The sequence below is a fragment of the Sciurus vulgaris genome (assembly GCF_902686455.1).
Source record: "Sciurus vulgaris genome assembly, chromosome: 3".
NCBI lineage: Eukaryota > Metazoa > Chordata > Mammalia > Rodentia > Sciuridae > Sciurus > Sciurus vulgaris.
This window is the reverse complement of record NC_136463.1, coordinates 148,834,349-148,847,616: the sequence shown is the minus strand read 5'-3', so window position 1 is coordinate 148,847,616 and position 13,268 is coordinate 148,834,349. Positions and strand designations below refer to the sequence as shown.

Genomic DNA, 13,268 nt, shown 5'->3' with positions numbered 1-13,268 from the left:
TTTGCTGAGTCCATGTGCATGGTATGTTTTTCCCCATCCTTTCACCTTTAGTCTATGGGTATCTTTTTCTATGAGGTGAGTCTCTTGCAGGCAACATATTGTTGGATCTTTCTTTTTAATCCAGTCTGCCAGTCTATGTCTTTTGATTGATGAATTCAGGCCATTAACATTCAGGGTTATTATAGAGAAATGATTTGGTTTCCCGGTCATTTGGTTCATTTTTAAAATTTTGTTTATTTATTTGTTTGACACAATTTGTTTCCTCCTTTATTTGACAATTCCTTTAGGATAATTCCTCCCTTTGCTGATTTGCTTCTTTGTTTTTCATCTCTTCCTCATGGAATATTTTGTTGAGAATGTTCTGTAATGCTGGCTTTCTTTTTGTAAATTCTTTTAGCTTTTGTTTATCATGGAAGGATTTTATTTCATCGTCAAATTTGAAGGTAAGTTTTGCTGGGTATAAGATTCTTGGTTGGCATCCATTTTCTTTCAGGGCTTGAAAAATGTTGTTCCAGGCCCTTCTAGCTTTTAGGGTCTGGATTGAAAAATCTGCTGATATCCATATTGGTTTCCCCCTAAATGTAATTTGGTTCTTTTCTCTCACAGCCTTTAAAATTCTGTCTTTATTTTGTATGTTAGGTATTTTCATTATAATGTGCCTTGGTGTGGGTCTGTTGTAATTTTGTGTATTTAGAGTCCTATAAGCCTCTTGTACTTGATTTTCCATTTCATTCTTCAGATTTGGGAAATTTTCTGATATTATTTCATTGAATAAATTGTTCATTCCTTTGGCTTGTTTCTCTAGGCCTTCCTCAATCCCAATAATTCTTAAATTTGGCCTTTTGATGATATCCCATAGTTCTTGTAGATTCTGTTCATGATTTCTTACCATCTTCTCTGTTTGTTCAACTTTGTTTTCAAGGGTAAATATTTTATCTTCAATGTCTGAGGTTCTGTCTTCCAGGTGTTCTATCCTATTGGATATGCTTTCTATGGAGTTCTTAATTTGGTTTATTGTTTCCTTCATGTCAAGGATTTCTGTTTGGGTTTTTTTCAATATCTCTAACTCTTTATTGAAATGATCTTTTGCTTCCTGTATTTGCTCTTTTAACTGTCGATTGGTGTGATCATTCAATGCTTGCATTTGCTCTTTCATCTCATCGTTTGCTTCTCTGATCATTTTAATTATGTACATTCTGAACTCCTTTTCTGTCATTTCTTCTGCCATGCTGTCATTGGGTTTTATTGATGTAACATCTAGATTTGTTTGCAGCATTTTCTTTCCTTGTTTTCTCATATTGTTCAGGTATCAGTGGACCGCTGAGATATTGCAGATTTCCTCTATTGACTTACAATGTCCCTGAAGATTTCTATATATATCCCCCCTTAGCCTTCAGTAGGCTGAAGTCATGGAGGAAGTTGATAATGCAGTGCTCCACAAGGAAACTGCCCCTCTAGGAGTGGTGGCCTTCAGGTGGGGTATAATCCCTGCTAGTGGGCAGAGGTGCCTCCACTTGTTAACCAATGGTCATCCAAAGGGGACCTAGGCTGTGGGCTGAGGCAAGGCCTGTTTGGGCCTGAGTCTCTGGTTTTACCGTCCTTGTGGGGAAACCTCACCCAGCAGGGAAGACTCACCCGGTGGGGAGGTCTCGCTGGTCAGTTCCCTCCTAGAGGTTCCCCTCAATTTACAGCTACCGCCTGGGCTGGGCTGCCTTCCTCTGCAAAGTTCCCAGGGGCCCGGCCCTACCTCCTGGGCCTGGGAGCCTCACCCTTCGCAGATGAATCTCCTTAGGCTGCCCCTCCTCAGAGAATTTGCCCGCAGGCCTGGAACCTTCGCTCCGCCCTAAGCCTGTCTCTGTGCGGCTCTTCCACCCTGAAGCCTCCTAGATCCTGGGACCCTGCTCTGCACCTAATCGCCTAGCTGTGTGGCCCCTCCTCTGAGCCGCCACTTGGGGCCCCGAACAATCGCTCTGAGTCCCAGAGACCCGCCACAGGCCTCTTCCTCCAGACAGCCGCCCAGTATTCCGGTGCGGTCACTAGGAGTCCAAGAAACTCACTTCATGCCTCCTCCTCCCACCAACCACCCGTAGCCCTGGGCAATCAATCACTCCGAGTCGAAGTGACCCTCCCCGTTCCTCCTCCTTCTCCAGATAACCCCCCGGGTGTTCAGGAGCGGTCGCTCTGAGTGGCTCTGAATCCACGTGACCCGCTGCACGGGTCCTCTGGGCAACTGCCTGGAGCTCTGGTGCGGCCAGTCAAGACCAAGTGTCCCACCACGCTTCTCCTCCAGGCAGCCCCCCTGTGTTCAGGAGCTGTCACTTTAAGACCAAACAACTCACCACTCGCCTTCTCCTCTGAGCAGCCGCCTGGAGCGCTAATGCAGTCACTGCGAGTCCAAAGGACCCGCCGCGCTCCTCCTCCTCCTCCTCCTACTCCTCTGGGCAGGCCCCGGGGTTCAGAAGTGGTCTGAGTCCAAACAGCTCGCCACGCCGCCCCTTCTCTGGCAACCGCCTGTAGCTCTGGTGTAGTCACCCGAATCCAAGCGGCCGCGCTCCTCTTCCTCCTCCTTGTCCTCAGGGCAGGCCCCGGGGTTCAGAAGCGTCGTTCTGAGTCCAAACAGCTCGCCGCGCGGCTTCTCCTCTGGCAACCGCCTGCAGCTCTGGTGCAGTCACTCCGAATCCAAGTGGCCACGTTCCTCCTCCTCCTCCTCAGGGCAGGCCCCGGTGTTCTGAGTCCACACAGCTCTCCTCGCCACTCCTCCCCTGGGCAGCCGCCGGAGCCCCAGTCGGGAAACCAGTTTTAATGTCATGGTTTCCTAAACAATTACTTTTAACTTTTTGTGTGCTGTGAATTTGTGATCTTTCATGTTATTTCAAACTGTAAAGTATTGGAGAAAATACTCTGGTATATTCTAGTAACACTGTTTAAAGTTATCCTTTTTAATATTTAGGTGGTGGCCGGAATCCAATAACTCCTCGATTCATGAGACATTTCAATATCATAACAATCAATGAGTTTAGTGATAAATCCATGTTTGCAATCTTCTCTAAAATCTTAACCTGGCATTTGAAAACATGGTAAGTGATTTGAGGCTTGAGTGTTTTTTCATTAAGAGATACAAAGTTTTTTTTTTAGAAACCAATCAATGTAAACAAAACTTCTCAAACATTTCCATGAAAGCAATCCTAGGCACAGAAAAGGTAACAGATAAAATTGCTCCCCTTCATTCCTCCTGCCTCCCAGTATGGGTTTAAAGAATTCTGCTGTGTATGTCTACATTTGAGTTTGTATTTTGAATTTTATAATGGAATACCATTAGTGATAGAAAGAGGTGCCAGGTTTATATCATGACTTTGATTCCCTCTGGTACAATTCTTGAGTTATGCGAGGGTATCTCTGTCCAAGCTTAAGAATTATACCTTTGAAGTCTCTCTCTTGGAGGAAATGTTCTTTCCTAGCTCTGGAGATTCAGTTATAATCCATAAGATGCCTTGATGTTGAGAATTCATAATCACCTGGGCAATAGAAGTCTTAGCTCTCTGATGCCCATTCTGAGGAAATGGTTATTCCTTGCTTTATCCAGTGGTAATGGAAGAGACAGCTGACTTTTTGTCAAGACAAAAAGTAAATATAGCTAATCTTTCCAAATGGTTATTCTTTCACTGTATTTTTTCAACCCTATCATGTGCTTTGTCCTTTTTATCCTCTTTACTCTTTTGTCATTTACAGAACATTTTTATTTTCTTCTTTTTTTGAATTTACTTTTATTTTTTTCTTTCTTCTGAAAACACCCATTTCACTAATGTTCTTTACAAATTCTATTTATATGGAATTAAGAATGCCAGGTAGTAGGAGTTAAAAAGCATCCGTTTCATAGATAATGGATTTGGGATTACATATAGTTTCCTTGGCTGGCTCTTCTATTCACTTGCTTAAATAGTTTTAAGTCCACTACACTGATCCTGCTTAGTTCACAAGATTCCTTCAGACATAAAATAGGGAATGCAAAATAATCTTAAAAGAAGTAAAAATCTTATTAAAACAAGAAATAGGGTGTTTATATATCAAATTGACTCAATCAATTAAAATTTGATATTGATCATGCTAAATATCATTTATGTAACATAATTCTATATTTACTAATATATTTTCTTTTTATTTAAAAAATTTTAAGTTACAAATTTCCAGATGAATTTCTGGACTTGACTACACAAATTGTAAATGGCACAATGACTCTGTATAAGGAAGCAATGAAGAATCTCTTGCCTACTCCAGCTAAATCTCACTACTTGTTCAACCTTCGTGATTTCTCCCGTGTCATTCAAGGTGTTTGTTTGTCAAGACCAGAAACAGCAGAAACCCAAGGAGTGATTAAACGTCTTTGGGTTCATGAGGTAAAACTCCATGTTATTAAATTGTGATTGTATAAGACACAAAGATTTAGTGTGCCAACTACTAGGTAAACAAACAAACAAAAAATCATAGTTATAATTGTTGAAATATATTTAGCTATTTGGCATTATACAGGCCAATGATCAAGATAATTTTTTAAAATAATAGTAAGATATTTATAATGTTTAAAATGCTTACCGTCCCATTTTTAGGAATTTCTGTTGATTTATAGGCTATTTCAAAGTAGGTATTAATTTGAGCCAATCTCCTTGAGATGACTTAATCCTTGTTAATTTGGTTTCAAGAAGTTTTGAAATGGAACACTTCTTAAGGAGTTGTTTATCAAAAAAGTGAATGAATTAATTTGCATTTTTATTTGTAGAATTACTAGTTAATGAGAAAAATATCTATAAAGAAAGCCATTTTGAGAGTTCTTAGTTTGAGAGTGTCTATATAAAAATGTATCGAAGTTCTCAGGAGTTAAGTATGAGTGTGCATTTTCTTATGAAAAAAGAGTGGAGGGAGGAAAGAATACAAAATTTATACATCAAAATAATAGTTCATTTTTTTAAATGGGCAAACACTATGGAATGGAAGAAAAAATGTGAGAAAAAAGGTCTAGCCCTAAATCATTTTTAAGATATAAATACTATAATTTTAATTTTAATAATGTATCTAAGAAACCAGGAAAATGGGAATGTGTCACTATAGTGAAACCATGTGCTACAGACTCATATATTTTACAAGGTCTTAAAAATTTAATTTCTCTAGACTTTTTAGGTATACAAATTGAATTCCTAAATCCTTACACATTCAAATATGTATCCAAGTGATGATCCACTTTACATGGAAACTTTGGCCACAGTAAGGTCCCTAAATGTGTTCTTTGGAAAAGGATGCTGTGGAGATTCTCACAGCTTTTTACCATCACTTACTGTAACCTACACCCTGGGACATGGGTACAGGCTTTCAGTTTGGAGGGCTTTATGGGTGGTAGAAATATGCTGAAAACTGGAGAGAGGGAGCAGCTGGAGGGGAAGGTGATACTAAATTCATTGAAGGAGTGATCCTTTAGTTTGTTTGGGCTACTGTAGCAAAGAACCTTAAACTGGTTGCCTTATCAATAACAGGCATTTGTTTCCCACAGTTCTGGAGGCTGGGAAGTCCGGTATCAGTGGGCTGGCAAAGTTGATGTCAGAGGAAGCCCTGTGGGACTCCTTGTTCATAGATTGTGCTTTCTCTCTGTCTTTGAGTGGTGGAAAGGGCAGGGCAGGGAGCTCATCCATAAAGCATTAATCATTACAAAGGCTCTGCTCCTGTGACCTGAATACCTCCCAGGGAGCTCCACCTTTTAATACTACCATGTTGGACTGAGAATTGAAACATATAAATTTTGTGGAAAGCATTTAGGCATGAGAGAATCTTACTCTATGAAGCAACTGGCATCCTATACCTCAGGGACTTGCCCTTGATGTTCCTTCTCCCTCAAACATTCTTTTCTTATTATCCACCATCCTTGCCCACTTATCTCCTTAAGACCTTTGCTCAGGTACCTCCATACCACACCCATATATCTCCCATAGCTTATTATTCTTTGCTTTATTCTTCTTCATAACACTAAACATCACGTTTTCTAAATTTTTTGCTTGCTTGTTGTTGCTGTTAAAATAGAAACTTCATGAGAACAGCAACTTTCATTTATTCACTACTTTTTCTAGTGCCTGGCACATAACAGACACTCTAATAAACACCTGTGGATGAGTGCATAAAGGAAGGAAGGTAGGCTTACTATACAAAACATATTTTGTTACTGAGATTTTACATGCCATTGCTTTCTTCCAATGATGGGAGTAGTTCACATGTGCTATTATATATTTGTGGTATATATAATTACCTTTAAGCCTTTTTCAGATTCTGTACTGCTTTTGATGTCATATTATTAACTTTTGACATTGGCTGTTGAACTCCTTGGGCATTTAATGAAGTTTATAATAATGTATTTTTTAATGACTACTTTATATTTTGGTATATAGATCTCATAATAGGAGTTTAGGTTCTTAAAACCTTGCAATAGCACTCTACTTCATTCAGAGGAATTCAGGATTAAAGTCCAGTGGCTCATAAGACCTAGTATGTGTGCCTCTTCCTCTCAGGTTGTTCTCTGTTCCCACCTCCATTCACCCCTGGCTATTCACTCTTCCTGAAATGTTTTTTCCCCTCATAGTGGTCCTTTGGGGTAGCTCTTGCCCTGTCCTTGGTCAGATCTCTCCTCTTTAACAGACTGTACACTTGCTGTCCTAATTCTAGATATAGCCTGATACCCCACTGCCACCCTAAGTGTTTCCTATCCTATTCTATTTTCCTTCTTTATCTAACATTTATCAACTCTAACATGCTCTGTCATTCGCTTGCTGTGTTTAGTGTCCATCTCCTTCAGATAGGATGCAAGTGCCATGGAAAAGAAATTTCTTTTTTTTTCTATAGCACTGAAAACAGTGTTTGGCACCTTGTTGTCAGCATTTCAAAACATAAGAAAAAACTAAACTCAACACTCCTAATTCATACTTTATTTTGATTGACTCGAGAAAGATTCCTTCAGGGTCAAATATGTTTCAGAGACTATGGTAGGTGTTTTACTTTTCAGACATCGTTAGTACACTGAAGGACCTAGTATAATTTCATGAAATAATTTTGAAGATATAAAACTGGCTTACTCTCATTCCCTTTGACTTCTCCATGACTCTCAAACTTTAGTGAGCATATTACCTCATTTGTTTGTTAAACATAGATATTCTGCAAAAACAAGAAACAAAAGAGAAATGGATTTTATCAAAATTTAAAATTTTCATGCTCCAAAGAAAACTATCAATGAAGTGAAGATACAACACATTAAATGAGAGAAAAATACTTGAAAATCATATATCTGATAAATATACAGTATCCAGAATGCATAAGAAACTATTACAACTGAACAAAAGGACAAATAATTCAACTTAAAAGTGGGCAAAGGATTTGGATTTGAATAGACATTTCTCCAAAGATGATACATAAATGGTCAATAAGCACATGAAAGGACACTTGGCATGACTGTCATTAGGAAATCTGAAATGCAATCAAGTACCCCTCATACCCACTAGGATGGCTATAATCAAAATGATAAATAAGAACCTATATTGGTGAGGATGTGAAATAATTATAACCCTCATACACTGCTGATGGAAATGTAATATGGAAAACAATTTGGTGGTTTGTGAAAAGGTTAAATATAGTTACCACGTGACTCAGTGATTACACTTAGATTACACTCTGCCTATATCCCCCACTCCCAAAATTGATATATGTCCATGCAAAAACTTCTACATGAATTTTATTAGCATGATTATTCATAATAGCTCCAAAATGGAAATAATACAAATATCCACTAGTTGATGAGTGGGACAAATACAATGTTGTATATACATCAACAGAACTTTATTCAGCCCCAGACAAAATATTGTTATATCTTATAACAAAGGTAAATCTAGAAAACCTTATACTAAGTGAAAGAAGTCAGGCACAAAAGATTATATATCACATGTTTCCATTTATTTGAAATGTCCAGAGTCAGTGGATTAATAGAGTCAGTAAGTAGATTTGTGGTTGCCAGGGACTGGTAGGAGAAAGTAATGAGAAGTATCTGCTAATGGGTACCAGATTTTTTGGAGGATGATGAATAAGTTTGGAATTAGATAGTTTGAATTTTCTAAAAACCATTGAATTGTATACTTTAAAATAGTGAATTTTATGTAAATTATAGCTTTATTTTTTAACTCTGCAATTAATACTTTGACATAAGTTACTTCAAAGCACAAATTACAATATAAGCATGCCACAAATGACATCTTTTGCAACTAGATTTATAATAGAAAGTTTTACATATCAATTTAAAACATATGAGTAGTGATAATAGACCAATGAGTCCTTTGGGGGAGGGAGGAGGAAGACAGTTTACCACCAAGAATGAACATGAGGTAGTCTGTCTGCTAAAGCACTGGAAGCATTCTGTGTCTTGACCTTGGTTGTGATTAGATGGGTGTATGAATTTGAAATAATTCTTTGAGTTGTATACCTAGGATTTTTGTACTATATATGAGAAAAAATAAAGAGATGAGGAAAAAACATATTTCTAGACACCATTCTCAAAGTTTTTAATTCTGCAGGTCCAAGGTAGGACCTGGGATGTGCAATTGAATAAGAACCTCAAATGATTCCAATGCAGACATGTTGACCATTTTTGAGAAATCCTGTCTGAGGATACTACAAATTGCCAGTTGGATAATAACATTCTCAAGTCATGCTAAGACATTTATCCTGATATGCAGGGTTGGTTTAATCTAGTTTCCACCTTTCATAGAAATATTATCTGAAGTCTTCAGTACCTTGGTCCAAGAAAGTGACTATTGGCATATATTGGGAAATTACATTGCTCCACAAAGAAATACTTTTGAACCAGATGGAATATAGAGGAGATTTAAATCATACCTTTTTATCATACTATTTGCCTGTGCAGCCACCATTACTAAAAAACAAAAAAAATGATATTAAATCATTGATTTGACAATAGTAAAAACTAAAACCATAGCTCTCCAACACTATTGACCTGATGCCCAGGCAGTCTGTAATTGTTACATATTTCGGTTCTCTATTTTTTTCACATATTGTCATTTTATTTTTGGCACAAATCCATGAGATTTCTGAACTAGGTATTGCCACTTCCATTTTGTAGGTGAAGAGGCTGATGCAGATGATTTAAGTGATTTACCCAAAGCAGCAAGTCAGAGTTAGGACACAAAGTTCTGGTGGCAAAAATATGCATTGCTTATATCTGTGTGTATTAGTTTGCTTGGGATGACATGACAAAATACTATAGGCCCAGCAACTTTGTTAATTTTCTCACAATTCTGGAAGCCAAAAGTCCAAGATAAACATGCCATCAGTGTTAGTGAGAAAGAAGGGGGAGGGGACAGGCAAGTGAAAGAGCATGCTGGTGTCTCTTTTTCTTATTATAATTATACCATATTGGGGCCATACCCGTGTGATTTCATTTAACCTTAATTACTCCCCTTAAAAACCCTATCTCCAAATGTAGTCACATTAAAGGCTAGGACATGAATATGTGTATATAGGGGCACATAATTCAGTTCAAAACAGATTGTAACCCTAGGACACTCATATCATTTTGAGGAAATAGTTATTATATGTAACAACCTGATTATTTCTTGCAGTCCCTGACTTAAGGCAAAAATAATTAAAGATGTCCAAAACAACTTTCCCTCTACCCAAGATTTTTCTTCTTATTTCTAGAAAATGTACTTAAAAATAAAGCAAATGATATTTATTGATTTACCAATAACTTTAAAAATGTCATCTGTATTGGGAAAAGGAAATGTTGATGGAAAAGAGGTGGCAAACCTGGATGCCAGTGCCCAGCCCTGAGATCCTTGTGTGGTGGTCAGCAGAGGCAGTCAGTATCTTTGCAAGGCCTTCATCCTCTTAGCATCTACACAAACCACATCAGCTCCCCAAAATATCTTTCTTTTATGGATAACTGAATGTAACTGTTTATTAGTTCAACTTGTTTTAGTCAAAATTACTACTTAAAAATTAACATCTATCCATCTAGCTTATTCGGATATGCTTTTAGCAAAGCCTGTAGAAATTTGTCAGTATTTTTATATTTTACAATAATTTATACTGCAGAAATAAGAAAACTAAAAAACACCAAAAAACAAAAAACAAAAAAAGTCTACCAAAAAAATAGTTTCTAAAGCTACTTTTTAAAATTGCGCAGGTCCTTAGAGTATACTATGATCGCCTGCTGGATAACGCAGACAGAAACTGGCTCATCAACTACATTCAAGAAATTTTGAAAAAGTACATGTATGAAGATTTTCATGAGCTATTTCAAAGTTTGGATTTTGATCATGATGGAGTGGTGCAAGAAGATGACTTAAGAAGTTTAATGTTTTGTGATTTCCATGATCCCAAGAGGGAAGATACCAACTATCGAGAAATTTCAGATGTGGATCAACTTCGAGTGATAGTAGAATCTCACCTGGAAGAATACAACAATTTGAGCAAGAAAACTATGAACCTTGTCTTATTCCGATTTGCCATAGAACACATCAGCAGAATTTCCAGGATCTTGAAGCAGCCACGAAGCCATGCTCTCCTGGTTGGAGTAGGAGGGAGCGGAAGGCAGTCTGTCACCAGATTAGCTGCCCACATGGCTGATTATTCACTTTTCCAGGTTGAAATCTCCAAGAGCTATGGTAACAATGAGTGGCGTGAAGATTTAAAAGTGATCTTAAGGAAGTGTGCTGAAGGTGACATGCAGGGGGTCTTTCTATTTACAGACACTCAGATTAAAAAAGAGTCATTTCTAGAGGATGTTAATAATCTGCTAAATGCTGGGGAGGTTCCAAATCTCTTTGCATTAGATGAGAAGCAAGAGATATGTGAAAAGATGCGCCAGTTGGATCGCCAACGGGATAAAACCAAGCAAACTGATGGAAGCCCCATAGCTCTTTTCAACATGTTTATTGATCGCTGCCGCAACCAGCTGCATGTGGTTCTTGCCATGAGTCCTATCGGAGATGCATTTCGAAATCGTCTTAGAAAGTTCCCTGCTCTTGTTAACTGCTGTACCATTGACTGGTTTCAGGTATTGCCATGTAAATTTTAGATAGAGCTTTAGAAATGTTGACTCTCTATTACCATCATGACTTATTTTACAGCCTCCCAAAAATATAGTTTAGAAGAATTTTCTGAACAAATGTAAAGGATTTTGTAGAATTAAAATTATAATCATAGAAATCAGCATAATAGAAAAATATTTAAGAATATGTGTAGTCATTACTCTCAATATATTATGGGAAATATTAGGATAAGTTTTTGTATCGAAGTCCTGATGGGAAACAGAGGGCATATTTGAGGAAAGCTTCATAAAGGGACTGCTCACGATGGTGAAGCCCAGGTTAAGAGAGCCAAGAGGGGATGTCAGAGCACACAGGAAGTGGTGGAACTATAGCAGGAAGTTGTTACTATAACTGGCTATTAAAAAGCCGGGCAGGGGGATCCCAAGTTCAAGGTCAGCTTCTGCAACTCAGTGAGACCCTGTCTCAAAATAAGAAGGGCAGGAGATATAGTTCAGTGGTAGAGCCCCTGAGTTCAGTCCTCATTGTCAAATATCAATAAAGGCAGAAGGAGGGAAGAGTGTTACTGGATCTCAGAGAGAATGGGTATATGGAAGGAGGACTGCCCAATTGAAACCAGAAATTTAAAACTCAGCTACTGTATCACCCCACCCCACCCCAAAGTGAAAAGAAAAAAAGCCAGAGGGACACTTTTGGTAGTAAATATCTGTTGCAGAAAGTACAGAGCTCAGCAGAAAAAGGCAGAGAACAGATAATGGAGCTTGGGGAAGGGAACAGCAAAAGGAGACCAACTGACTCAATATGAAAAATAATTTAATTCTTTCTGGCTTTAACAGTGTATCATAATGGATTCTCTGAATGTCTAGTAGGAAATGTGTGGGCTGTAAAAGGGTTTAATACATAAGCATTTATTATGTTGGAAAATTTACATGGTCTCTATACTTCCATTTCCTGGTAAAAGTATTTCATGCGAAACATATTTATTGAATTCTTGTTTTGAAGAGGGTGCTATTATAAAAGCTAGAGATGAAGAGGCAAATAAACAAGACCTCTGTTTTCCTTTAATTTACTTTCTACAGATAAATTAGATAGCCTATAGGGAGTGAAGACTTTCTGAATAGGTGACCTTTAAAAGGAAACTTGAAAGACAAAAGTACCAGTACCAAGAAGATCTGGGCAGAGTGTGTAAACTAGAAAAGGCCAGGGACTAGATGGAAGGCATGAGAGGGGCAGGAGGCAGGCAGGATGACAGGAGCAGAGGAACAGAGGGAAGGGGCATGATCGAGGTCAGAAAGATGGAAGAGGTCAAACGAGGCAACGATTTGCAAGTAGGTTTAGAATTTCTTTTCTTTTCTTTCTTTCTTCTTCCTTTTAGTGGTACATTATAATTATATACAGTAGGGGGCTTCATTATGCCATATTTATGTAAGTATATAACAATTTTGAGATTGATTAAATTATAGAGTTAATCTTAAATATGCAGGGTGGACTTCAAAGGGTTGTAAGTCAGGCAGTGTAGTATGAACTGATTTATATTTCGAATACATGCCTCTGGCAGCTATGTAGAAAATGAAAGCGGCTAGGGTACTATTGAATACTTGGGGCAGGTGATGATAAAGACTAGAGTTAAGACGGTTGTGATAGATATAGGAAGAAGGAAAAGGATTTGGAAGCTATTTTAGGATTGATAAGTGTAGAACTTGCATATGGAGTAAGATGTAGGTTTGAGTAAGAGGCGAAAAATCAAGGACAACTCTCATTTTGGCTCAGGGAACTTGGTAAATGGTGGTGAGTTGGGAAGACTACAACTATGATACGGGAGATAGGAATTGTGTTATGGGATTGTTGACTTTGAAATGTCTACTTGCTTCCCAGACTGGTGGAGGAGGTAGTTATTCTTATGATTCTGTTGTTTCCTGAAAAAGGATAATAACATTTACCTCAGAGAATTGTTGGGAGAATTAAATGAGATGATACTGGTAAAAATGTGCACAGAGATAGACATTCTGTGAGTTTAGACCCTTTCTTTTTTCTTGCTGTTACAATGCTCATGAACATTTTTTTAATCCCAGAGAGAACTATAAAGTGTTAATGCTCTGTTCACTCTCTACGGCTGCCCTGCCCTTAGCAGCAAGTTCCTTGTATAAGTGTCTTTCCCACTCCATGCCTCCTGCTACTCCT

At 38.1% G+C, this 13,268-nt stretch overlaps 1 protein-coding gene across 4 annotated transcripts in view; it reads left to right on the top strand.

Annotated features, from left to right (window-relative positions):
- Positions 1-13,268, top strand: part of DNAH7 (dynein axonemal heavy chain 7) — a 350,205-nt gene that overhangs the window by 203,485 nt on the left and 133,452 nt on the right. For all 4 annotated transcript variants that reach the window (XM_079132564.1, XM_079132563.1, XM_079132565.1 and 1 more), the window contains 3 exons: positions 2,951-3,077; positions 4,175-4,394; positions 10,223-11,095. In XM_079132564.1, coding sequence (XP_078988690.1) covers positions 2,951-3,077; positions 4,175-4,394; positions 10,223-11,095 — 1,220 coding nt within the window. The remainder of the gene's footprint in view (positions 1-2,950; positions 3,078-4,174; positions 4,395-10,222; positions 11,096-13,268) is intronic.